The sequence below is a fragment of the Netta rufina genome (assembly GCF_964035555.1).
Source record: "Netta rufina genome assembly, chromosome: 28".
NCBI lineage: Eukaryota > Metazoa > Chordata > Aves > Anseriformes > Anatidae > Netta > Netta rufina.
Window position 1 is genome coordinate 3999279 of NC_140152.1, and position 26100 is coordinate 4025378.

Sequence of the window (26100 nt, forward strand, 5' to 3'; positions counted from 1 at the left end):
GACGGTTTGTCCGGCTGACATCTGATCACCACGAGCAGAGCAGGGAGGTTTTGGCAGCGAGGGGCAGGTTTGGGTGTGTTTGCAGCCTGTTTTCTGCTTCCCTCTGCAAGCCTCGGCCAGGGGCTGCATGCGCTGCGGGGCCACTAATCCCCGGGCCCCGCTGTAGGAAGTCACTGACCCGTCACACAGGTGGGAACGCCGGAGACCAGGAATTTCTCTCTGGCTACAGCTTCCATCAGCTGATACTTCTGACAAAACACTTGGCTTCTCCACTCCCCCCTTGGCAGCCCCTGGGCTGCAGCCTGCAGCGCTGCCTTAGACCGCGCTGAGCTCTGCCGTGCGCCGTGCTGTCGTCTCCTGCTTGGGGCCGTTCCTCGCACGGGGGCTCCGAGGGCTCCCCAATGTCCGACTCACTGCTCAACCACTCCTGGCCGTCGTTCTCGAAGCGCTGGAAGAAGAGATGGTCCTTTAAGCGAGGTAACGGCCTGTGTGTGGGGAGAGAGGGCTGAGCCGGGCGCCGCGAGCCGCTGCTGCAGGGCGGCCGGGGTGAGCGGGTGGCAGAGAGCACGGGGGTCCCCGACGTGCTGGGCACCCACTGCTCCTCTCTGTGGGGCCACTGCTCAGATGTCAGTGACACTTTTCCTTCTTCTTCACCTTCTCAGGGCACGTAAATGCTTTGGGGAGCTGGGTAACGGGTTAAACAGCAGCCTTATGGTTTTGTAATAACCGAGCTTTGCTGCTGCCAGTGAGCCGGAGGTCCCGGCGTTCGCAGGCAGCTGCCGAGGGCTGAGCCTCAAGTTGTGTGCTGGGACTTTGGTGTCAGAGCAGATGCCGGGGAAAGAGGCTCCTCCGGTCCCTCAGAGCGGGCTGAGGAGCTGAGCCCCCGTGTTCGGGGCACGGGCTGAGCCCTGGTGGCTCGTGTGGCACCCGCTTGTCCCACAGCAGGGGTGGGAAATGCCGGCAGTGGTGTGAGCTGGCCTCGTTCCTGCTCGCAGTGCCGTGGCTTGGAAAGAGAGAAGTGAGAGCCCCGGGATATGGGGTGTTCGTGGCCCTGGAGGAGCTGGACACTGCTGCCCCTGCTGCAAACGCTGCCCTCGGGCTGGTGGTTGTCGTTATCTGTGGCATTCGAGCGCCTGATGCGTGTCGGCCTTTTCCTCCCCCAGCTCTCCTCTTCCTCTGCGGACACGCAGGGGAAGGGGATCCCAAGCGGCCGGCCGCAGGAAGGTTTGTGCAGAGCAAGAGGCAGGGTCAGGAGGCTCTGACCCACGCTGAGCCCCGAGCAGCTCCCAGCTCCCCGGCCCCAGCCCCGCAGTGCTGTGCCTGGGCTCGCTGGGGAGGCGCAGCTGGGCTCAGGGCTGTAATAAATAAATCAGCCTCTGCTCATAACCAGGCTGCTTTGGGGAGCATCTCGGGGCAGCCCTCTCCCCAGCAGTTGCTGAGGAAGCTGCACAGTGACCATAGGTCGTGGCTGGGAGGGTATCCGAGGGGCTGCAACCCCGCTGAGCCCTGCTGAGACCTTTCCACTGACAGAGAGCTGAGAGGCTCGCGCTGCCTCCCTGCTCCCCGTGCCCTGCGTGCCCAAAAACCAGGCCCCAAAGGCAGCGATAAGGCAGCAGCTCGCTGTACAGTGCGTTACGGTGTTGGACGGCTTATCTTCTCCCCTCCTTCAGCCCGGGCCACATGAGCCAATCCCCGCTGCTGCCAACAGCCGATGAGCTGGGGCCCAGACCAGGCCAAGTGCTGCACTTCATCCGATTTTGGCACGGAGAGCTCAGCACTTGCTCTGCAGAGGTTTTACCCTACGGCTCTGGTCATCCTGCGGGGCTGCACGTAGAGGGCAGCTGGTGCTGGGCCAGTAGGGAAGAGCCAGAAGGAGACTGAATGATTCTTGTTTCTTGCCTGTGATGCTCTCGGTGGTTTCCCAGCACTCTCTGCCCCCTGATTGCTAGGAAATGCTCAGATGCTCTGCTCTTTCCTTCCTCCTGGGATTGTTTCGTTCTGACCGGTGCCTTTGTCCCCGCCGTGTTTGTTGTGGCCTTTCCTCGGTGGAAATTCGGGGGGTGTTTGATGCTTGCAGGATGTGAGCTGTGTGGTGAGAGCTCGGATCCTTGTGTTTCCTCTGACGCATCCCCTGCCTGGCTCTGGGGTCGCCCGGGGACCCGCAGCATCCTGCCCCAACAAGGCAGCTGGGGCCTGGGGTTGGGGCACGTTGCTCCTGGGCTGCAAATCCCTGGTGGGCACAGCTTGTTCCAGCACTGGCTGCTTGGGTGAGGTCCCCTGCTGTCACCAGCTGTGGGTGTTTTCTCCAGTGACCGGCTTACCTGGGTGGCTGCAGAAGGGAGGGTTTTTTTCCCTACAGCCCTGAAACAGAAATATCTACATCTTTATGAGTCGCCCAGTGACATTGCATGCGGGTGCAGCAGCAGGGAGCCTTCTTCCTCGAGACAAACCAGCTCAGCTGGTGGGTCCCCATGGTACCAAAACCCCCCCAGGCTGCCACACGCCACGGACACCTCTCGTTGCTCCCTTCCTCCTAGGGAAGAAGCCTGGCGTCTTCATGCTCTGCCTGCCAGGAAGCCAGCCTGGCACAGCACAGCACAGCCCCGCTCGTGTGCGGCGCTTCCTCCCCAGCTCTGCCCTGGGAATTCCTCTGAGGAGCTGCTCCCTGCAGCAGCAACCTTTTATGGTCCCTGGCCACAGGAGAATATAGCAACTGCAGCACCGAAGCTGCTTAATGTTCCCCGAAACCAAACAGCATGTGCTCTTGGAAGGGTCCTTTTGCCATCTTGTCTCCAGCATCAGCTGAGGGAAGTGAATGCTGCTGCCTGGCCACCTCTGGGGACCTGTGGGGCCAACCCCTGACCACCACACAGCGGCGAAACCAGGCATGGGTCCTCCCAAAGAGTCTCGAGTGCAGGGCCTTGGGGTTTACCCTTCTGGCTAGAAGATGGGTGACCACCTCCGTCTCAGAGACACGGATGCTCACAGCCTCTGTGTTCTCCACACCAGCCTTTCTTTGCTCATCCTGCCATAACCTGATTCTTGGAAACGTTTTTTTCCCTCGAGAGCCCCTCCATGGGATCCCTGTGCCCAAGTGTCGTGTCTAGAGCTGACGGTGCTAGCCCAGGGTCAACCGATGGAGGAATTAAACACGGGGAGCCCGGAATTGTCACGTCTGGTGCTCACACATTGCCTAAAATGGTCTCCCCACCGTCGTAGCCCCGTGCACAGCACACGCTGGTGCCTAACGGTCGCTGCCGCCGGGTTCGCCGCCGCTGGCTGCAAACCTGATTTATCGCGTGTTGAACAAGAGTGTCTGAAGTGTCCGAGGAGGATGTAAGCTGTCTGGTGGGGCTGCAGGGGGCTTGTTGACTGCAGCAGACATCTTGGCCAAAGCCAGAGCCCTGCACGGCACAGGGAATATTTTCCAGGCCTCCAAGGAGCTGACTCTGATCCAGGGACCCACTTCAGAGCTGCAGGATGGAGCCTGGTGCAGAGCCAGCTTTGGCAGGCTGGCTGGGACCCTGCTCGGGAGGAAAACACCTCTTTGTTTTAGCTAAACCTGCGGGCCAGGGCTCTGGCCTCTGTCAGGCTGCAGCACTTGTCAGCTCCTGCAGCTCCGTCCCTGCCCCTGGGGACTTTGCTCCCTTCTCTGAGGCATGTTCACTGCTGCAAGAGATGGCAAGGGCAAACAAGCTCCTTTTGCTTCCCTCCTCAGGCTCATAGAGGGCAAGCAGGATGTGTCCCTGGCTCCCTGGGACCTTCCCAATCCTCTGGTTGCTCCCCTTGGGTCAGTCCTACCTTGGTCTCAACCCCAGCCTGTTTTGGGGGTTCGGTGGCTTTTGCTGTCCGCTGACGTCTTTGGCTGCTCAGCTTCCTTCAAGCCCACGCCAAAACCTGCACTGGTTTCTTCAGAAAGCTGATTTCTTGCTTGCAAGCTGAACAGGGGAAAACAAAAGGTGATGTTAAAACCTGCTGGCTGAGCCTCGACCAGTTTTACAGCTAAAGCATTACAGATGCAGCCCAAGGACATCCAGGGCAGGAATTTGTCTATTAATTAAAATCTTCTCCTAGATCCGCCCTAGACAGCCTGTTTCAAATTTTCACTGCTTGTATAGTTAGAAAGCTCTTAGTTAAATAGTGCCTTCGTGGAGTGTTTTCCTCACTATATCACTTATAGCCCCGACTTTAAATGATTTCACACATTTAAACAGACCAAATGCTCCTTCAAGCAGACAACCTGGCCTCTGCAGCGTGCAGCAGGATCCAAGGAACAAACCTCCAAACTCTCCCTCACGTTTGCTGCCTTTTTCTCATTGGCACCACACAATTTCTGGCTCGCTGGCTGCATCGTGTAGCATTAAAACGCACAGCAGGCTGCAAGGTTTCCAGGAGGGTGTTTCTTAACAGGATCTTGCTCATAGTAACGCTTTTATATTTTGCTTTCCTGGAGTTTGATGGGTTTCTAGCAGTTTCTAGCAGGTTTATTCCCCCCTCACTGGACGGATATGGTGGCTTACTGTCTCTTGCTATTGTTCTCCGCATCTTCAGCCATCCACCACGGTGCTTCAGCCAACAGCCTGGCTTTTTTCCACTCGCCTCAGCTGTGCGTATCTCAGAGGAATAGAAGGCCTCCGTGAGTCACGCACTGGTTTAGAGATCGTGGCTAGCGTTTCCAGCGTGTCTCGCTACATAGGAATGTGCTTCAGTCAGCTGGACGATATATTGTGCCGCCAAGTACGTCCAGGCCTTGTTTTTGTTTCTCAATGACTTATCGGGCGGTGCACGCGTGCTCCGGCACCCGCTCAGCACTGCGGTGTGGGGAACGTGCACACGTTGTGGGACCGGAGACCCACACACCTCCAGCACTGCTCCGTGTGTCAGCGCTGCCCCAAGTCCTCCTGTCTTCCCTCCCAGCAGCATCCTTTGCTCTTTAAGGATGCAAATAATATCAGTGATGCCAGGACGTTGTTTTTTTTTTCCCCCTAGATTCATGCTTTAAAGTGATTCCTGCAAGTGATGGCGGTGACAATGTGCTTAGCTCTTCTGCTTTACTGTGAAAGCAGCCCCTGTAGGACACGGCATCATATAGGGGTCTGGCTGGGATGGTGCAAGCCTGGTCTCTGCCCCGGCACGTGCCGTGGCTCAAGGGATGGCATTTCTGCTGCTAGGGGACCCCTGCACCGTGTTCCCCCAGGACGGAGGCTGGCTTGAGAGGCTCCTGTCCAGAAGGGTTGAGGGAGCAGAGGGCCACGTGGAGTGTGTCAGTGCTGCCTGATGTCACCTCTCTGTGTCACTGGTTTTACATCCTCCTGGCCATCCAGCCACAAGCTGTGACCTCTTTGTCTCGCAGGGTCTGACTGCAAGCCCTGCTTACGGGAACTCGCTGAGCGCAGCCCCTCTGCTTTGGAGTACCGCGGCCCCAAGAGCTTCCTCCCGTCGCTGATCGCTGAGGATGACACCTTCTTCACCAGCATGGCTGAGGAAAAGGCGAGTGTCCTCTGTCCTTCCACTGCCACCACGCGAGGCAGGAGCTAGGGGTGACAAACTGGGGGGGTCAGCATATCCAAGGGGGCTGAGGTGGAATAAGGGCAGGGGAAAAAGGGTGCTGACCCAAATTATCAAGGAGCACAAGGTTATAGTGCTTTTCTTGCTGGGAAAAATCATACGCACGGATGTCAGTGGGTGTGAGGCATGGAGAGATCTCAGGATGGAGGGAGCCTTACAAACCCCGGGAGCAAGCTGAGCTGGTGGGACTGGGGCAGGTCGCATCGGGAGGGGAGAGCAGAGCAGTCCCAGCTCTGCATGGGATGTGCCCCCTTCTCAGGAGGAGCACAAGGCTCTCTGATGGGCTTTATGCGCTCAGGCTGTGCCATTGCTGCCTTTGCAGGAAGATTCCTCTTCCACAGAGCTGGACGTCCCCGCAGCTGACTTGCACAGCAGCACGGAGGATCTCCTCTCAGACTCAGCTCTCCACGGCACGGAGTATTACAAAGACCTGGGGCTCCTGAGCCCGCCAGCTGCCAAAACAGCGCCGGAGGCAGCGGCGCAGCCAGACCCAGCCCCTCAGGCTGTGTCAGCCATTCGTTTCTTGGAAGAAAGACCTGAGGCTCTGAGCAAAATGTCCGTGGACGTGGCTTTTTCCAATCCCGTGTCCTGCTCGGTGCGTTACGGCGAGGCCGACTGCCACTTCTTGAACAAAGGCACCGGCGCTGCCGACGGTCCCGAGGAGACGGGTGAAGACCTGGACCTGCAGGAGACCACGGAGTCCTTCCCCACGCTGGTGAGGTCCATGTCTACCTCTCGGAGGCACAGCTGGGAGAGCCCCTTGTCACCCGTGGACTGCAAGCGCAGGTAAGGCAGGGCCGTGAGGGCCGTGTGAGATATCCAGCACAGCGATGCTGCGGGAGGCTGGAGCGATCGCCCTGCTGCTGGGTGGTCTCCCGCCCTCGTCAGCGTCTGCCAAGGCAGCTGGATGCTTGCTGCTCGTGTTGGGTGGGACGGGGAGGAACAGACACGAGGGCAGGAGGAGGTTTCTGTGTCTCTTGGCAATAGGAAGAGCCTCTTTTCCTGCTCTTGGGGCTGGGAAGAGGATCTCTCATCTGGGGAGAGCTCGGTTCTGCCTGCAGAGGACCCTTGCACACCATCAGCTGCCCTGGTGACCTCCATCCTCTGCCTCAGAGGAAACTTTACCAGCTCCCAGGGATTAAGAGAGCTCTGCCAAACCCATTCTCTTCTGCTCTGCGAGCTGGCTCAGTGGGGCCTGTGGCTGCAATTGCAGCAGTCCTCAGCCCCCTTGTTCTCCCCATGGCTGCAGAAGGGGGTGCATTTTGTGGTGTGAAGCTGAGCTCTGGCTGGGAGGGGTTTCCAGGCCTGGCATTACTGCTGTGCTGTGCTCCTGCCGCCTGCAGCGCTTGGGCTCCAGGTTCCTTTGTGCACGCTTCCCCTGCTAACAAACGTATTGATCTCTGCTGGCCGGGAGGTAGGGGCAAGCCAGCAACGCCTATTTATATCTCCCCTCCTTATAAGGTACCCTAAAATTATCTCAGCCTGAAATCTTGGCAGTTCTTTATCAAGCTCCGACTTTGGTTCCCAGACCTATTGTTGTGCCGTGTGCCAGGGATCATTCACAGTTTACAGTGGAACAGGCACACGAGCCGTGGTGGCATGGAGTGGCTGTCCGTGCCGGTCTCCTCGCTGTGTGATTAAGCATGTGCGAGTGGGGGGCCAGGGAAGGGGAACGAGCCCTGCTGTCCCCTAAGCAAATGCGTCCCAAAGCCTGTCTCTGGCAGCAGGAACGAAGCTCCTATCCATCATTTTGTCCCTACGCTGCTGGCACCGCAGCAGCACTTGGTGTTCAGGCAGCTGGAGGGTGCTGGGGGGCCGGTCCGCCCCTCGCTTCCCAGAACAGGATTTCTTTTTCCTTCCCTGAAGCCAGGCCCCGGAGGAGCAGGATTTATGACACGATGCCACGGGGATGATTCAATAAATGACAACATCTGCCATTTCTAAATTGCCCGAAGGGACTTTGCTGGCATTGCAGCTGGCAGGCCAGCAGCTCCCACGCAGGCGAGGCAGGCTGCAGGGTGGCTGTGCAGTCTCAGGAGCTGCTGAGAGATCAGCAAGAGCCAAATTAAACATCCCAGGTGACCGAGGAGCTCGGGGGCTTGCTGATGGCAGCCAGAGAAGATGCTTTTAACATGCTCAGGACTTGATGTCCAGGCTGACTCTTCCCAGCATTTCCTCTCCCACAGGCCTGCTGCGGTGGCCTCCTTGTGTTGTAGGCTCCACAGCTGTAGGATTGTCTTTGTTGTGCACTCCACAGTTGTAGGATTGTCTTCACTGTAGACTCTTTAGGATTGTCCACCCAAACTCAGGACATGGCAGGGGCTGTGCAGTGCCTGGCACAATGGGACGGCCTTGCTAAGCCGTCTCCTTTCCCTTCACTGAATTAGGTTCAGCTTGGATACCACCGAGGCGGGCAGCGACGCGGAGCAGGAGGATGTGGAGAAGGGCAGCCGGTCCTGCCCGCAGCCTCGTGTGTCCCTGCAGCTGCCCCGGGGCGAGCTGGAAGCCTGGAGCAGTGGTGGTGGCAGCATGGTGATCAAGGTGGAGATAGAGCCGCTGCGCCCGAGCCTCCCGGGCTGCCCTGGCTCGGAGGAGGTGGTGAGTGTGCGAGGGCTGCGCGTGTGCCAGCAGCGGGCAAGCTGGGTGTGCAGAAGGCACAGAAGACACAGAGCTCCTGTTGTAATTTCCCTTGCTGCAGCCAGAAGGGAGCAAGCACTGCCTGTTCCCACTGATACTCCCCTCTCTTTGTTTCTGAACTGCCTCACCAGCTTCTCCACCGAGACTCTGGGACAGAGCTGGTGGCAGGATGCATTTTTTGGGTCTCGGTCTAATCCTGTGCTCTGATACAGCAGAGCTAGAAGCTTGCAGCGAGGGAACGAGCCCTGGTGCTGCTGGGGTGGGCCTGAAGGGCAGGAGGCTGTGGGAAGGCAGGGGTGATCGCTGGCGCTTGAGATGGGAGATCCATTCCCTGATTTGTGCCTTGCCAACTGTGCTGGGCCCCAGTGGAGGCGTTGGCACACGCAGGACCAAAGATGCCCTTGAATTTTCACTTCTCCAGGAACGTGGCAGTGACGGGAAGAGGCTGAGGTCGAAGTCTGTGCCATCAGCCTGCGAGATCGCCTCCCCTCCCATACCCTGCGGTTTCAACACTGCTCTTTCGGTCATGGAAGGTTGGTGCAGACAGCACGTACGGCTTTAATCGAGTGCAGGTCGGCTGTGACTAAGGCACAGAGCTGGAGCTGTAGCCTCTGCAAGTCTAGACATCCTCTGCCCTTCCCTGCTACACGGTCCCAGGAGCTCCTGAGATAAAGTCAAGCTGACTTTGGGTATGAGCTGGGTTTACAGGAGTCTAAGCACAGACGTGTCCCCAGAGGCACATTGCCATGCAGCCGGAGTGTTGGTCATTCCTCACGCACACGAGGCAAGGACAGTTTCCTAGGAACAAAATGTACCTCTGCTTCTGCCCGTGGTTTAGATGTGCCCTTTCTCCTCCACCCACAAGAACAGGGCAAAGGTGGGCTTCTGACAGCAGGGCCCTTAACTGGCAGGGGAGCAGGCTGTGGGACCAGGCCTTCAGGTTCTGCTTTCTGCATCAAAAGCCTTAGAAAACCAGAGACAACAGGAGGATTGAACCGAGGGCTTATTTGCTGAGTGCCTCTCCGGGTTTATAAACCTGTGAAAAGAGAAATCCCTGCTCAGAATATTTGTCCTCTGCTCTGTCTCTTTTTGCGAGCCGTGCTGCAAAGCACAGTGAGAGGACTCAGCTCCTAGGAGAGCCCCTCTCCCAGGTGGCCTGTCAGCACTAAAGCCACCCCAGCTCCTGTAAACTTCACGTTGGCCAGCTCTGTGCTGCTGGAATCCATTAGCCTGCCCCACTGGCGAGGATTATCCAGGAGTAAATGTAGGGAAATGTAGGGAAATGTTAAGAGGATGGGCTGGGAAGTAACCAGGGAGGGTCTCTGGGATGGTGTCAGCTCCTACCCTCTAGCTGCAAGCAGGATCCCCAGAACTTAAGGTAGCCCAGACTGCAGGAGGAAGGTATAACACAGCGAACCAGGATACCTGCTGAGGGTGTTTTCTGTTCCAGGTGTCGAACCCCCTGCTCTGGAGATGCTGGAGAAGGATCACGTGTCCCCAGACCACGTGTAGGTATTGTCAGTCCTGGCTTCTGGAGGTGGCTGAGATTCTTGAGTGCATCTGAGCTACCGGAGATCCAGGATCAGACCATGAGGGAGACCCCACAATGCTGGGGCACGGCTCCGTAGCTGGTCATAAACCAGTGCCTGATTCTTTGTGGGGTGCAGGACGCGTTTGCCACGAGATTTTCTGATCTTTTGTTTTTCTTCTGCCCTGTCCCTGGTAGGCTAATTGTCCAGCAGGTACTTCAGGAGCTGAAGCAGTATCACGGGTGAGTGTGTCTGGGAGAAGCTCTGTTCTTGTGTTTGTTTGTGGTTGTTTTTTTTGCTGTGTCTGATGTCTTCTCCCTGCACAGGGCAAAGCAGAGAGTTTGTGTGCAAGAAGGCAGTGATTCCTCCCAGCAGAACCTCACCTGGTTTGAGTTCCTGTCTAACGAGTAAGTGAGGTGGGCAGTAGCCCCACACTCGGTGTCCCTGGAGCAGTCTGATTTCTAGCCCCACTGCATCGAAGCTCAAGCACCCCGCTACTACTGTGGACATTGGTTTCTGCAGCAGTTCTGCCCAGAGTGGGGCTTCATTGTGCATGGCACTGAACAAAAACACAAAAACACAGTGCCAGCCGTAATCTGAAAGCTCATTTCCTTATTTGCAAGTCTCCCCGTGAACGATGTGACTGATGCTGAACCAGATCCCCCAACAGATCGAAAGCCCAGGGATGGGGCCCTCTTGAACCATGCTTGGCTGGTTAACTTCCCTTAGTTAAGATGCTTTTTGTCTCCTTTCAGAAATGAGGACAGTGGAAAGAGTGACAAAGCAGAGAAAGGCACCAAGGTGATGCGCCGGCTGAGTTCCCTGCGGAGCCGAGTTACCGGGTCCTGGCAGAAGGATAAGGTGAGAGAGATGGCGAATTTGTGGAGCAGGTTGCTGAATTCCTCGAGCAGGAGAGGGGATCTGGTTCCAGGGACCAGTCCGCTGGCTTGCTTTTGGGTGGCTGAGGCCTCTGATTTCATCAGCAGATGCACGGTGACTCCTAACAGCATGCAGGGGACCAAGTGGTCCCTGACTCACAGAGAAGAGCTTGCAGGGGTACGGGCACGTGCTGCAGCGCTGTGTGCTGCCCTTCCTCACGCATGGCCTTACCCTAAAGGGACTGTCCCAAGCCTTTGGGAGGCATTTGGGAAAACCACTGCAATCCCAAAGGTTCAGGCACGACGGGGCCCACTGCATTTGCTGTGTGCCAGCTTGCTGTGTGCTTGTTTTTACCAGCAGGGAGAGGAATGTGTGGGCAGTGCGAGGCACATAACAGAGCTGTATTTTTTTGTTGTTGTTTTCCTTCCAGGGTAAGAACAAAGAGCAATCAAAAGAGAAAGAGAAGGAGAAAGAGACAAAGGAGCCAAAAGAGAGGTGGAAAGAGGTCAATCGGCACCAGCTTGTGCCAGGGGTTTTCTCCAGCTGCACCAGCTGCTCCCTGTGTGCCAAACCCCTCATGAATAAAAGTGGTCTGCAGTGCCTGAGTGAGTATGGCTGTCGCTGCCTGGCTCTGGCCCTGCCTGGCTGTCCCCGCTCCCCTGCCTGCCCTCTGCCCAGGTCGGCCATTCCCCTGCTTAAATCGGCCTCGTGGATTGCTTCACTTCTCTGCCTGGCTTGACTCACCCCAGCGCCCCGCTTAGCCTGGCTCGGTTGTTCTCCAGACAGCCTAAATCATCACTGCATCTGCCTGGCAATAATTTATCCTTGTTATCGTTGGCCACCTGACCATTTCCTGCCCCTTCCCCCCAAAGGAAGGTTCTAGGTCAACTTTCCCTTTAATAAGTTTCTTTTTCACGATGCTCTGCTTTACTCAAGCAAATTTCCCTGCTGTCTGAGTGAAGCTGGCTCTTTTAGGCTGTTTTTCACCAGGGCAGGGATGTGTCAGCTCAGCATCTGCCCCGTGAATGGGCACAGGGATTCCTGGAGCATCCAATGCTTTAACAACTAACACAATATTCAAATGGGGCCTCCCAGGACTTGCATGGATGAGATTCCTGCTTTTCAGATGCAAGTAGTGCTCAGGAATGGCAGCTGCTCCTTTGCAGGCCTGCATGGGACTCTGTGCTGCCTCGCCGCATGGCCTTGGCTGCTGGACAAACTGTCCCTCCTCCTAGGGACAGATACTCAGGGCACTGAAGAACATTTTAATTCTTGAGAAATTGCCCGTGGGCAGATTAAATCTTTGGGAAATGAGAGAGTCGCTCTCTTCCTCCACCTTGTATCCTCGAGCAATGCTCACTCTCAAGTAAGGAACTCTCAGCACTCTTAAGGTCAGTAAAACCTTCCTGGGACAAAGCAACTAGCTGCCTTAGGGGATGTGTTATAAGAAGCATATTTTCCCTTCAGGGCAGAGAGAGATTTAAAAGGACCACAGGCTGTTAGTGAACATTTCAGAGGTGTCACAGCCAAAACAGAGAGGAGGGAGCTGAATCAGAGCAAGTGCTTTGTGGATATTTAGAAAGGATTCAAATATTATGAGAGGTGGCAGAGTTATGCTTTGTTCTTTCTGTCTGAAAGCTCTTAGCTGAGGCTCTATTTGCAGTGCGGCATGCTGCTTTACAAAAATACCCGAATCTGAGCAGATGCAGATAGTCCTTGATCTGTAGTGAACAAAGAGCTTAGAGCCACGCTCTTTCTGGTCCCAGGAACCCTGGGGTCATTGCCAGTGTGAGAGATTCTTTCTCTGCTTTGGAAATCTGTGACTGGGAGCTCAAGGGGATGGAGCCGTCTTTCAAAATATGTTTGGCTTGGCATATCATTGTCCATCATAAATGCGTGGGGACTGGATGTGAGTTATATTAACCTTTACCATGTTTGTTAGCCTTACCATGAGGAATCTGTGTTCTTAAGTCTTACTAACATTCAGCTGAAAAGCTCCATGGTGACTGAGGCGCTGGTTTGTGTTTGGGACTCTGTGACATCTCCTTTGGTTTCCTGGGTTGCTCGGGGATCGCGCTGCCTAGGGTAACATGGGCAAACATGGGCAAACATGGGCAGCAGAGCTCGTTTTTGCATGTTCCCTGTGCGGTCGGGCAGGGTTCTGCGATGTTCGTTAAAATTAATGGCCTGCCTGTGGCCGATCTGCACCGGGGACTTGTTGCGTGACAGCCGTTAGCCCTATATTTGGATTATGCTGTGCTGAAACCTTTGCAAGCTGCTTCTGGGCAGCACAGTCGATAGCTGATATCTCTAGCTGCCATTATCACAGCTCGGAGCGGTGTGTGGTCTCCTGACGAGTCGCTGATAGGGCTCAGGAAAAGCAAGTTTTTGGGCCACTGGGCAGCCAGAGCAGCTTGCCCACTTTTCAGACGTGTGAGCCGCTCTGTTGGGGCTCAGCCCGAGCTGTTGCCGCTGCCCGAATTTGAGGATATTTGGCTGCTCCTCTCGCTTGCTCCTAACGAACTCAACGCTCCGCCATCTACACGCCTCGGCCCTCGGCCAGCTCTCGGTCCACCTCATGGTCAGGTGCTGTTGTTTACGTTATCTCCGTGGTATTTTTATCTGCAGCACCACCGTGTGGCAGGAAGCGAAACAGGCTCGAAAAAAAAGAATATAAGAAAAAAATAGCAGTTAAAGCAAAGGGTGGGTTGAAACCAGGGAGATGGATGAGGGAATGAGTAGGCATTCCCATGCCTGAGGTCTTTTTCGCTGTCCTGTGGACACAAAGAGTCTGGTGGCTCCCAGATCAGTGATGAAATAGAGGAGCAAGAGCTCTTCGTTTCAGACAAAGTAACAGCAGGAGGAATTCTGCTTTTAATTCAGAACAAAGAATTAGCATTCTTGTGCTGGAAACAGGCATGTGAGCTGTGAAGATGGCAGGCAGCCTGGGTGGCTCTGTGCAGGGCGATTTGCTTCCCTCTCCCACCTGATTCCTCCCGTCCTTCCTTGCTCCACGCGGTACAAAGCCTCCCAGGGAAGGCAGGAAGGAGACCGTGGTGTGCGTCGAGTACAAACGCGGGACAGTTTCTGCAGCTCCAGCTTCAGAATCTCCCAGACGTGATGCTAGGAGTCTGGCAGGGACGGAAAACAAAGAGCAATGTTTGTGGTAACTGGGATCTCGACAACGGTGGCCACCCAAACTTTGGTGTTATTTAAACTTTGAGCTGAGAGCCCCTGGGTTTACTGTTCACCTGGAAATGGAGAAAGCTCCTTCTGAGCCTTTGCTGTCAAGGGTGGAGAAGGTTCTGTGCCTAAATTAATCCTTTCTTATAAACATGCTTCCAGAGTTTATGCAACAGGAGTTAGATGAATCCCAGGAAAGCCCTGACAGGAGGAGAGCTCTCCAAGCAGGCTGCGCCATGGAGGGGAGCCAAGGATATGCTGTGGTGTATGGATGGCAGAAAGATTGCTTCCCCTTCAGGGACCTGAGATTGAGCACTGGGGTAGAGGTGGGACCTCTACGTCTTCTTTAGTTGAGCCTTCTATCTTTATTACTTTATGGGAAAGATGCAGCCCTAGCCCCTTTTGGTAGCTTAGATCAACCATCTTCAAAAGCAAACCTTTAGTTACAACCACAGCACTCAGCAGGCTTTGGACAGATCCCTCTTCTTTAAGAGAAGGCGCTCAGTTTAATGAATCTTCCTGAATAATCCAGGCCGGAGGGTTGTGACTGACAGCAGACTGCCCACCTGTCCTAGGCTGACCTTTGCTGGCTGTTTCAGTACACGGGCTGATTTATAGCAAGTTGCAGTAACATCTCGTCTCCGGGACTTATTAGCACATTGTGAAAGAGGTTTGAAGAGCCGTTTCCTTCCTTACGATTTTTCCATGGGTAAATGGAGGACATGGGTCTCCGCAGTTGTCAGGCAAACAGCTTCTGTTTTCATCTGTAAGCAAAACAGGCCAGAGCGGCTCTTGGTCTGGGCTTGAAATTCAGCGTGCAAAATTCACCTCTCACTTTGCAGTTTTGCCTGCACACCCTTCTTTTTAGGATTCCCAGCGCAGCACCAATAAGCTAATACGGGGAGGAGAGGTTTGCCTGATCATAAGGAGGACTGAGTTGATTTTCTGTTGTGAGATTTTTGCTCACAGCCCACACAGAATCCTGAGAAATCTGAAAAGCAGCAGGCAACCTGAAACTTTGCGTTTCTGGAAAGAGACACGGCTGCCAAAAAGCTTCTATTCTGGGGAAAAAGGAGGTTTGGCTGCTGTAACATGATGACAGTGATGAATGGACTGGGAGTCCCTCTTGGAATGAGTGATTACTGACAGGAGTCCAAATCAAACAGGCGAAACCAGAGCGCCTGTGATCAGCTGTGGGTTAATGTGGTTACAAGCCAGTGAAGCAGGATCTAAAGCAACTGGGAAAGTGGTCTGCAGGATTGGTTTCAGAGGAAATGCTGACTGAACTATGAATCTGCAGACATATAGCTGGCCCTACCACATACTCACTGCAACTGTCGAGGTTTTAGGAGAGGAAGCAGAAAAATATATTGTTCTCAGCACTTCTCCTTTTCTGCTTTTCTCTTTCTTCTCCTTTCTGGACAGTATTGCCTTTGTTTGGAACATTTCCAAGATGTTGTTCCTTGCATTTCCTGGTGAAACCTCAGTGTCTTGTACACCTGGCCTGACAGCTGCATAAGGCCGTGTGACAGTAATCTATTTGCTACTTGTTCAGTAAGAAATGTTTTATTATTATAGAGAATTACACAGGATTAGAAAGCCGGTGCGGTGCTATTCTCTTCTTTGCAATCCAAGCCTTAGCTCTAAGCTATGGAGTATTTCAGATGGTTGCTGTGCCAGATTTTGCACTGATTTTGTGGAGATGCCCTGAGGCCAGCCACACAAGCACAGCATGTTCTCTCCGTGAAAGCTTTCGTTGGGCAATCTGCAATGCTTTACTTTTATATTATAGTGAAGCACAAAGCTTGGAGTGTCTAAGGATTAATCTGTCACAGAGTGGCAGCCAGCTGTTTACCCCCAAACTGCTTCATTTAATGATTATTTCTCTATCGGGACTGAGAGGCCCCAGTAAATGCCTGGGACCTCTTTGTACTTAGTCCTGTACAGCACCAGAACAAAAGGGAACATTTCTGAAAAGCTTGCAAATATTAGATGAAAAAAAATAAAAATCGATGAAGTAGGTCGCAGTGTGGAAACCAGAGACAATATCGGTCTCATGGTAGTCTAGGATTTCAGCACATTTCCAGCCAAAATGGTGTCAGGCTTTTTCAAAGCAGCGCGGGAAAGCTGCGGGGTGGATTTTGAGAGGGAAGTTTGCTTTGTAATTGCGTGCGTTGCATTTTCAAGTTTGACAGCCAAATTGCACGTGCAGAACGTAAAATATGACAAACCTGTGATGGAGATCGGTATTTTAAGCCCTCGGAGTGAATCACAGATCAGGAGGCAAGGTTAGGTCACGAGGTGCTCCAATTTTTCCTCCCTCCACAGAGCTCTTCAGCGGCACTGCGCTGGTACATCAAACCGCTGGCCTTAGTTTCAGGGAATTTTATTTTTTTTCCACTTTTGTTACACAAGATACGCATGAATCTGACAACAGTGAAGCAGCATCTCCTTGGCTTTCGCTGTTTGTCTGCACAAGGGTCACTTACAAAAGCCCAGGCCGGCTGCAGGCACCAGCAGTTCCAGGGCGGTTCGGAAGCGAGCGCGCTGCCAAGCCGCCTGGCACCCCAACGCCGCCTTGGCAGAAGCTGCTGTAAACACTTCGCATTGAATGGCAAATCCCACCGGGCTTTTAATGATGAATTCCCTATTTAGAGTAAATCCCCGGCGCTGCGCGGACACGCGAAGCACGGCGTTAAAGCCATCACTCGGGACGCTGCGTCCCATCTATCAAGGGGCCGTTTAGCCTTTGTTCCCCGTCAGGCGCTGACGGGAGGTGCCCCGGAGAGTCCCCGGGTGTTTAGAGATGAAGCAGGGGGAGCCGGGCTCGGCTCTGAGGCTCGGGGAGAGCCGATTTGGCCCCTTCCTCAGGCAGGGACCCGGCGGCTCCGGGCTCCCGACCCTGAGGGAGCGGCTCCGTGAGGAGAAAGCGCGGGCTGAGGGGGGGGGGGGGGGGGGGCGCGAGCTCCCTGAGGAGAAAGCGCGGGCTGCTGAGGGGAGCGGGCTCCCTGAGGGGGTCGCGGGCTCCCTGAGGAAAAAACACGGGCTGAGGGCGAGGGTCCCAAGCCTGAGGAAGGTCCTAAGCCCCTCCAGGCTCCTTCTCGTACCCTCCTCCCCTTTTCCTTGCCCTGCCCTGCCCTCGACGGGGCGGCGGCGCGCAGGCGCAGGTGCTCGTCCTCCTGCATCTCTTTTCCCTTCCGGGACACGGGAGCGTTTCCTGGTGCTGTGGCGGCCGTTCCCGGGACCGAGAGTGCAACCGGAGGCTCCCCGGGGAGTCCGGTAAGAGCCCGGGTTGTCAGCGCGCCCGGCGGCGCCCCCCCGAGCCTCGGATGCCGGCTCCCCCCCTCCCTCCCCGGCACCGGGCTCCCTAAGGGCGCTGTGAGGCCGCCCCCCGGTCCCCGTCCACCCCCCCTCACCCCCGGTCCCCTCAGAGCCCTCAGCGGGGCTACGGCACCGGGCTGGGGTTTTGCAGCCCTGGAGGGGAAAGGAGCAGAGTTACACAACGTCAGGGGACGTGGAGGAAAACCCAGGGCTCGCCTCGTCCTCTCCGTGATAAATCCGTCGGGGTTTACAGCCGGCCCCGGCGTGAGCAGCTCAAGCCTTAATCTGGGGGGCGAGGCAGCTCGTTGGGATCTGGTCTTCACCTCAGGGACCTCTCAAAGGCTGAGGGAGGTGAGGTGTTAGCGTGTGGCCCAGGGAGGCCTGAGCATCGCCGTGCTGTGGTGGAGAAATCCTGCCCCTTGTCTCCTCGGTGCTACCCGTACCGGTGGGGCTCCAGCAGCGAGAAGTGCCCGACGTGTACATTAAATACTTTTATACGGTTTGGGAAACAAATGGTGAAAAGTGGAGACAGCTCCTTGCATGCAGCTGTGGTGAGCAGTTTGAAATATGCCCTGACCCAGGCATGGTGTGGGGTCAGCTTTGTGTGATGGAGAGGAAAACCCTGTCCGATATGGGGCCTGTGACAGCTTTCAGGGGAGGTGCGAGGGAGCAGGGACAGATGAAGAAGTGAAATAGCTTTCTGAACGTTTCTGGTACTGTTTGGTTTCGCTGCTCTAATAAATAAGCAAAATTACTGAATGTTGTTTGGAGACTCGGTGCTGTGGTTGTGTTATTATGGTATCCGTGTGTCCTCTCTGTAAAACCAAGAGAAGGAACTGTTCCTTCCCAGCTGTTTGGTGCATCCCCTTTTCAAAGTGTTTTCTAGTGGTCCTTATGATTTGTTTGTTTTTATTTATAAATTTATAAAGAGAATAGTTTGATTCTCATCAGTATGGTATAAAAATAAACCCATGAACTGTGGCTCTCAAGCAGGAGCCATCAGGCATGGTGTGTTGTAGTTCCACCTAATGTTTACCTATGAAATATTTTAAATACCTTTTATGATTGTCATAGTTGCTGCTTCAGTCCTGTAGTGTTCCTGTAGAATGGGGGAAGGGTTGAGCATGAGAGAATTGAAATGGTGCTCATATTTCTTTTAGTATAACGCGTTATTTTTCCTTGGTATTGTTTAGAAAAACAAACAGCCATTGTTCGTTTTTTCCGGCTTGGGATTCGTTGCTTAAAGAAAACCTCAACCCCCCCCTTGAACTTGTAGTGCTGGGAGTGACACGAGCCCACCACACCCCCGGTTTGACATTCAGACAATAAAAACAGACGCAACAAGAAAGGGGTCATAGGTTGGTTGGCTCTGGAGAGCAAGAGGGAAGCTGCAACTTAATAATTCAGCGCTGTTGCTCTCTCGCGTGGGCTGTTTCTGGTTCCGAATGTGAAGTATCTTGTCAGCCTTCCACTTTGGGGTTTCTGCCCCTGCACGGCGAGGCGTGTTAGCAAAATAAACAAGCACCGGTCACCAAAGCCAGTGGGACAAAGTTAAATCAGTTCTGAGTTCCTGCAGGTACATGACCTGGATTTACCAAATACAGAAACTTCTCCAAGTTCAAGTGAGACTCCTCCTCTTCCCTAAGGAGATTTATCACAAAGTCACTCTGCTTCTTCTGGAATGCTGTACTTGCCTAAAATGTTTCTTGGTTACTGTGTTGCGCATCTTTGTTTAAATTGGGATTTTATGTTCTGTATTAATCATTCATATGCAAATTGTTCAGATGTGAATGTTTTCTTTGTCAATCCAAGAGGCAGTAATAACCTTGTATGGTGTCAGGCTGAGGTTCTCTTTGATCTCGGAAGTGTCAGACATCTGAAAACATAAAAATGATTAGTTTCACGTGAAAACCGTTCTGTCCACAGCTGTCTGAATTTAATAGATAGTGGATATATCCTTAATTAAAACAGTACTTGAACACCTTGTATCGTTAGGAACAGCCTTAAAAGGTGTCCCTGCCTGAACCTAGCTGTTTTAAAGTTGTTTTTGAATGTGTCATTTCAAAACACCAAAATGCTGTGTATGTGAGGGGGGGGGGGGGGAAAGTTAGAAGTTAAATCTTAGATTAATCACAACATATCTAAGTGGTAGCTGTGGTTGTTTGCAAATGGCCTTTTAAGAGTTATTTTATTGGGCAGTACCGTTCCAGACCAAAGGTCAGGGTCATAACACTCATAATATTTGGTGAGTCATAGATTTGTCCTGGAATCCAATTCTGGAAGACGCTTATGGGACATTGCCAGTATCTGATCCACAAGAAGGTATTAGAGCTGGGGGGAAAATGCATCCGTATGCCCTTTTTCAGCTGTTCATTTCCCTCTTGCATAGCGTGAATCAGTGTTGGGCTTTTGGGCATTGTAATGTGTTGTCCAATAAAATGCTCCTGTGTGACTGCCTGCAGATTGGCTTCTGGGAGCCTTTGGGAAAACATCTCGTTAATAAGGGAAGTGTTCTTCTTATTACTGTTTATTTTTATCATTATACAATACATTAATTTCACTATCCCCAGTCTTGAACAGAGCCGTTTATGATATTTACGAGCCTCTTGGTCTTGAATGATTGCTGGATGAGGCCCCCGTTTCAGTTAGCCTGTCCGTGGGCCAGCAGCAGACCCCATAGCAAGCAGATGTGGGATAATGTGATGCTCTCAGCATCCTCAACCTCATTCCATGTGGCTCGGTTTAAGCCCAGAACCCACCCCGGTGGGTTTGCCTCGTTCCCTGTGGTATCGATAGCTGTGGTACCTTTAGCACTGTCCCCCGTTCAGCCAAAGTAACGCAAAGCCTTGCACCTCCCAGGTGGGTGACCACACATTCTCAGCACTGGGCAGAGCTGTAGCCCTTTTGCATTTCCCTGCCAAATTCACCATTCCAGTGACTGGGAGAGGGAAGAGAAAGGAATGGATGGAGGATCAGATGAGGAAGGGAAGAGTCTGGGTTGCAGTTGGATTTTTTTAGCTCTGTCCTCCTCAGTACTGCCTTCTGTGCCTCTCCAGTTTGAGAAGAGCTCACCGAAATAACTGTCAAGTTCATTTTTGTACCTCCCCTCATTCTTGATCTGAGTAAGACCTAACGCCACCAGTTACTGATGGAAAAACACCCTCTGTTTTCTGAGGTTAGGTATCTGTTATTTATATAAATCGAGTGCCCCTTCGTATTTATCTTTGCTCTTAAATCTCAGTCTCAGCCTCTTCAGGTTCCTGTGACCTCCGGTTTCCTCTGTCCCTCATTCTTCTCCTTGCTGTTTTCTTGACCCCTGCTGTTCTCTAATTCCCTGTTCAGAGAGGCTGTCCAGAAGAATAAGGAATGCGAGGAGACCTTGTGTGTGTGCAGAAAGAGGAAGCCAGATTCACTAGTATTCAAATACTTGTTCTCGTCCTTAATTGAGGTGTGTTTGATTCATTAAAAGCGTGGAAGATTAAATATGTTTTTATAAAATGAAGTATGGTTATAACACAGTCTGATTCTTCTGCCCGTTTTCAACATTCTGTTCTGACACCTGGACAAAGATAACGCCACTTGGAAATCAGCAAGCTGATTGCATTTCAAGTGGTCTCTTTGAGAATCAAGTCCTTAGATTCATCTGCAGTTTGGAGGCTTTTCTATGGCATTTCCCCGTGTTCTAGCATATTCTTTCTTGTTGCATAGAGCATCTTTTAGCACAGGGAACTAATACACAGCACTGTTAGATATGTCTTCTGATCAAAAAATAGCTGCTGAGAGTGGTGTAAGGTAGCTTTATCTACCTTATTGGCATAAAATCAAGACAAGAACATACACAAGGGTGCTCACTGAAACACCTCGGATTGCTCTGAGCCTCTTCCAAACTAAGAGATCTTTTAGGTCTCTCTTTAGATGGGAATGGCAAGGATAATTTGACTTCTTTTGTGTCTGTGTTTCAGACTGTGCAGTGAATGTCCATAAGAACTGCAAGAGTTTATTGGCTGAATGCAGCAGCATCAGACCCAAGGTGGGTTTTAAAATTTGTTCTTTTATAAATAACAATGCTTGACAGAGTAAGTTTAATTTAGTGTGAGTCTACAGAATTTAAGTCAGTAGAGAATCCTGCCCTACATCCTTCAGATACTGAATAGTTATTCACTTGTCGTTAGAGTAATTTACGACAACGTATGTAGAGAGAAATGAAACGCTTTTGTTGTTCTGAGAACTACTTAACATTGCTCGTGCCTGTCAGAGCTGTGACTAATGCTTGTAAGAATGCTCAAAGTCATCATGTTGTTGTTGTTGTTGTTTTGGACCACAATTTAATTATTTGGTACCTCTGATTTTTGTACTACTTTATTCTAATGGGTTGTGCCATCTCAAAGCTGACAGTGAGGGGTGCAGAGGAATTTAGTTATGATAGTTGCAATATTACTTACAAGCTTGAGCAATGCAGAATAAGTGTTTTCGTTTTTGACCTCTGATAAACTTTATATCTTGCCAAGCTGATCATTTTTATCTGTGTCACCCATGGTGCCTGTGATTGCAGGTAAGGTCATGGGTTGGTCTGAGATACTATCTGTCATTTTTTCTTCAGGTATTAGTTTCAAAAATCATTTCCTTCTTCTCATAACTACTTACACTTGAGGGGGTTTTAATTTGTTTTTAACCTGCAACTGCTGATGATTCTGGACTCTGATTTTAGAACATGATAGCAGGTTAGGGAGTACTATGAGGAGGAAAAAGAGAGAGCAGAACAGCTTCAAACCTGGGCAGTCGGAGGTTAGAGGAAGTATTTTCAGCCTTTGGGGATTTAGAACATAACTCTTTAGGGTGTAGAAATGTTCTTGTGTTGTTGTTTTATATTTTTTTTTTCTTTTTCCCAACTTGTCAATGCATTGTGCATTTTTTGTTTTAAGCGTAAGCAATCACTTGCTCTGATACTCTGATATTTGATTTCTACTCTTTACCGTCTGTCAAACTTTCAGACTTGAATCACCCCCTTACAAATTGCTCCTGAAGAGAACAAAGAGAGAGTGACAGCACAAAATGATAGGGGGAATGAAGGCAGGAGTGAGATCCTCAGAGTGAAGCAAGACTCCCAGAAAGCCATTTATTACAGACCGTGTTAGTTATATAATTTGCCTGCATCTTAGATAAATGGAGTCTTATTGAATCGGAATATCCTAGTGGTGTAAGAATGAGAAAGCTGTGCAGATTAACAAAGAGTTTTTGGCCAGTCTTATTTTTGGTTGAAACCAAGCATTGGCTGGGTTGGTTTTAGTTTAGTTAGTATTGCTTTAAGGTAAACTGCAAGAAAGTGGAGGTGAAGGCTGTCTACCTCAAGGGTTTACTTTCCTTTAATAAATTACTTATGGTCATAGCTTTAATCCAGCTGTAACTTCATTTTGGTTGTACTTCAGTCTAGTTTATATCTGATGGAATTTTTATACGTGGAGTTAATGTCTGTGCCGTGCTTCTGGAATGTGGGAAAATCAAAACTGTTATTGTGTCAAATCTTTTAGACAGTCAGAATACAGCTTCGCTTACAGTTAGGGTTATATGCCAGGAAAAAAATGATTCCTTTTGGACTGGAAAGTTGGTCTGTGTGTGTAACAGGATTGTATTTTTTCCTATAGCAGAAAGATTTGCAGCACAGACCTTCTGGATCTCCACAAAGTTCGTCCCAGTGCATTTCCCCAGGTTTGTACTAAAGAATGATTTCTGTGCTCAAGGCTTATCTGTTCAATTGTATTTTTTTCTTTAATATGTTTTAAAGGCTATACACAGGGTGTTATTGAAGTATAGAAAAGGTCTCTTTTAATAAGATGGCTTCATTTTTTTTCTATTGGGAATGGCTGAGAGGCTCCTAGCAATCTCCTGTGTGTTTTTATCTTTTTATCTTTTTATTTTTCTTTATACCTTCTTGCTGTGTAACCTCAAAATATCATGGTGAAAAGGGATCAATAAGCTAGTTTCTCATTGATTGTCTATTCTCTGGCCTCTGAAAAGACTAGAACTGTGAACTTTGTTTTACATCAGATTTTCATAATTGTCTATTTAAAACTTGCCTGCAGCTAGTGGTTGCTAGAAATCTCTAAGACAAGCTAGCGCTAATGGTCTGAACATAAATCTTTGTTAAAACGAAGTGGGAAAAGGGATCTGGGAGCACAGAGAAGAAAAGAGCAGCTCTGTTGCAGCATGGGCTTTGAAATAGCTTTTTGCTACTGGAAAAGACCATCACAGTTACAGTTGTATGATTTTATATGGCATTTTAATTGGTAGATGTTTCGAGGCCTGCCTAGCAGAATAGGCTTCTCGGGCTCTGAGGTGACTGTAACTAGAGCAGAATTATTTTCTGCCTTGCAGTCAGTCTGTTTGGTTGCTTTGATGGCTATAAGAAACACATTTGAGGTGAATATCTGAATACTACTCTGACTTTTGCATGTGTGTTTGCTAGGTATTGTTTGGCTTGCATTTCAAACGGTACTTCTTTATGAAATAGTTCTTAACAGATAGCACAAGGGGAATAATTGCTATAAGAAGGTAAGTGGTTGATTGCATGGCCAAGAACGGTTTTGTGCATTAAGGGGAAAGTACAGAGACTAAAATAGGAAACAATAAAGAATAATGAAAATAGGAAAAGTTGGCCGTAGGGCTGGTCGTTGAAACAGCTCTGTGGTATACAGTCTGGTCTGATGTGATAGGTTAACAACGATCGATACGGACTCTCAGCAGTGTGCAGACAGTGCTAATTGAACTCAGAAAATGGCTTTTTGTTGGTGCAGGCTCTGCTAGGCAGCCACTACTAATGTTCCGTAGTCAAAAGCAGAAGATGGAAGTTAAAGGAACATCTAAGAGCGTGGGCTCTGTCTCTGCCCACAGTATAACACTGCACACTGTAATGCCCAGCAAAAATACAGCCAAAGGTAGGGCATCAATATCGAAGAGATACACATTTTAGGGAAGATGCAAACTGTGCCTTCCCCCATATTTTGCATCTGGAAATGTTTAGATTTGGCCTGTCATTGGGAAACAAACCTTTTATGTTCTTGGCTGTGCAGCACAGAAAGAGAACTTGATGGCTGATGATTTCAGTGCTTCCACAAATGGAAGTGGGATGACATTTATTATTAAGCCTTTGTTCAAGAAATCTTCCTTTGCCAATCTTACCAATATCCACTCAGTCTGCTTTTTTGGGACGATGAGCTTGAAGCTCATCACTTGGATGATGGAGGAGGAAATATATCCATGTTTACCCAATTTGGTACAGATTGAGAATGAGCTGTGTGCATAGCCAAAAGGTTTTGGACTTGAATAGTTGTTGGGAGAAGTATTTCTAGCAGGTAGAAGATGCAGTGATAATTATATTAAATAGCATTGATGAAATGTTCTCTGCAGCCATCATACAATTCTTGTCAACTGCTTCAAGGAAGATAAAATGAGACAAGTAGATGCAGAGTATGGGATATTAAGAAATTTGGAAAAACACGTTTTATGAGTAGAAACATGAATACCTTGGTTTAGCTGTGTTTGGTAGAATGAGACAGGTGTGAAGGGAGAGATGAGTACTCCTCAGATGGAGGAGGAGAGATGGAGGCACGCTGAGGAGTGCAGACTAAGGAGGAGGAACGTTGGGGGACGAATAGACACTGGCATTGTCACAAGAAAAGTTGTAAATTGGTGATGGGTGAACCTAGGCTGGGAACTGAAGACACCCTTGAACTGCTACAGCAACATGCTCCTGAAGCAGCCTCCTCCCAGACCAGAAGTGGAAGGGGAGTTTGGTCTGGGTATTAAGAGAAAGCCTGCTTGCAGTGGCAGTCCTGGGTTCAGGGATCCGTGAGATCTCTTCCATTCCGATGTCCTTAAAAGCACTTGGAAGGAAAGGCACCTGCAGACCTTGTCAGTGATAAGTGTTAAAGATTGCCTGGCTGCTTCTTCATCTTTCACTTCCCTGAAATTCCTTTTTTTGAGAGGATATATTTTGTCTGCTGTTCCATATCATTCATTACAGACATCGGTACTAAATAATTGTATCCATTTTTTATAAGTCTATTACAGGCTTCCATGAATTGTGTAATAGTGATTAAAGTTTTAAATATCTTTCCAGCTCACTGTCCATCTAGATTTAAAAAGCATTAAAGAGCTGCAGTATTAAAATTAAATTTAGCTCTGGTATCTATTACATTCAGCGTGTGTGCATGCAGTTATAAATCACTGTGTAGCAATAAGCATTGCAAAGAACTTGTGGTTTTATGTGATCTCAGATTTCTCTTGTTTGCCATGAAATGTTCTGTGCCCTTATACGGTAGGGTGTGAATAATTGTGTGTAGGTTCTGGTGTTTTACTAAAGGAGAAGATACTTTGCAATTTCCGCACTAAATGGGCACAGTAGGGACCAATTTCCTGCACTTCAGACCTGCTGATTTAGCCAATACAGTAAGTTAAGTGGCAGCTTTACATTTCTAGAAAGATCACAGGTAGTATAAAAACAGTGCATCTCTGGGGCCACTTTACTGTGCCAAGGCTGAGGGCAGCCAGTAGTGAGCATGGGGAATACAAATTCAAAAAGCAGCGGCAGAAGCAATGCGATTCCAGCTCATCCTGAGCTGTCTTTTTGTGGCTCCTTTTCACGAAAATGGAATGAGAATGTCTTTTTGGACAACGAGCTTTTGACATCCAAGATCCTGTCTGTTCTGCGTCCACAGTCAGAGAGAGGTTTGAGAGCAGGCGAGCTGCAGTGTACGCCTCATTTTCTGAGTACCAATTCAATTTTTGCCTCTCTAGCCGCTTCCTTGAAGGAGCAGCCCCGAAGTCTTCTCCTGGGACCGGATGGGACCCCAGTACTCTCACGGAATCTCGGTATGACTATTACCCAGAGAGGAAATTCTCAGTCTTCATTGAGCACTGCTGAAGCTGTTAGTAAATTTCGGTAAGTAAACTACTTCTCTTCTAATTCACTGGCTTCTGCTGCATC

The 26100-nt window shown here is 50.7% G+C and overlaps 1 protein-coding gene across 1 annotated transcript in view; it reads left to right on the forward strand.

Annotated features, from left to right (window-relative positions):
- Positions 1-401: 401 nt before the first annotated feature.
- The window catches only part of ARHGEF18 (Rho/Rac guanine nucleotide exchange factor 18), a gene marked incomplete at its 5' end in the record, with an annotated part of 45798 nt that continues 20099 nt past the window's right edge, over positions 402-26100 (forward strand). Inside the window, 13 exons of the mRNA XM_084302878.1 lie at positions 402-477; positions 5354-5490; positions 5891-6354; positions 7956-8166; positions 8627-8738; positions 9656-9713; positions 9932-9976; positions 10061-10141; positions 10490-10595; positions 11044-11218; positions 21080-21147; positions 22760-22823; positions 25911-26055. Coding sequence (XP_084159004.1) covers positions 402-477; positions 5354-5490; positions 5891-6354; positions 7956-8166; positions 8627-8738; positions 9656-9713; positions 9932-9976; positions 10061-10141; positions 10490-10595; positions 11044-11218; positions 21080-21147; positions 22760-22823; positions 25911-26055 — 1742 coding nt within the window. The remainder of the gene's footprint in view (positions 478-5353; positions 5491-5890; positions 6355-7955; positions 8167-8626; positions 8739-9655; positions 9714-9931; positions 9977-10060; positions 10142-10489; positions 10596-11043; positions 11219-21079; positions 21148-22759; positions 22824-25910; positions 26056-26100) is intronic.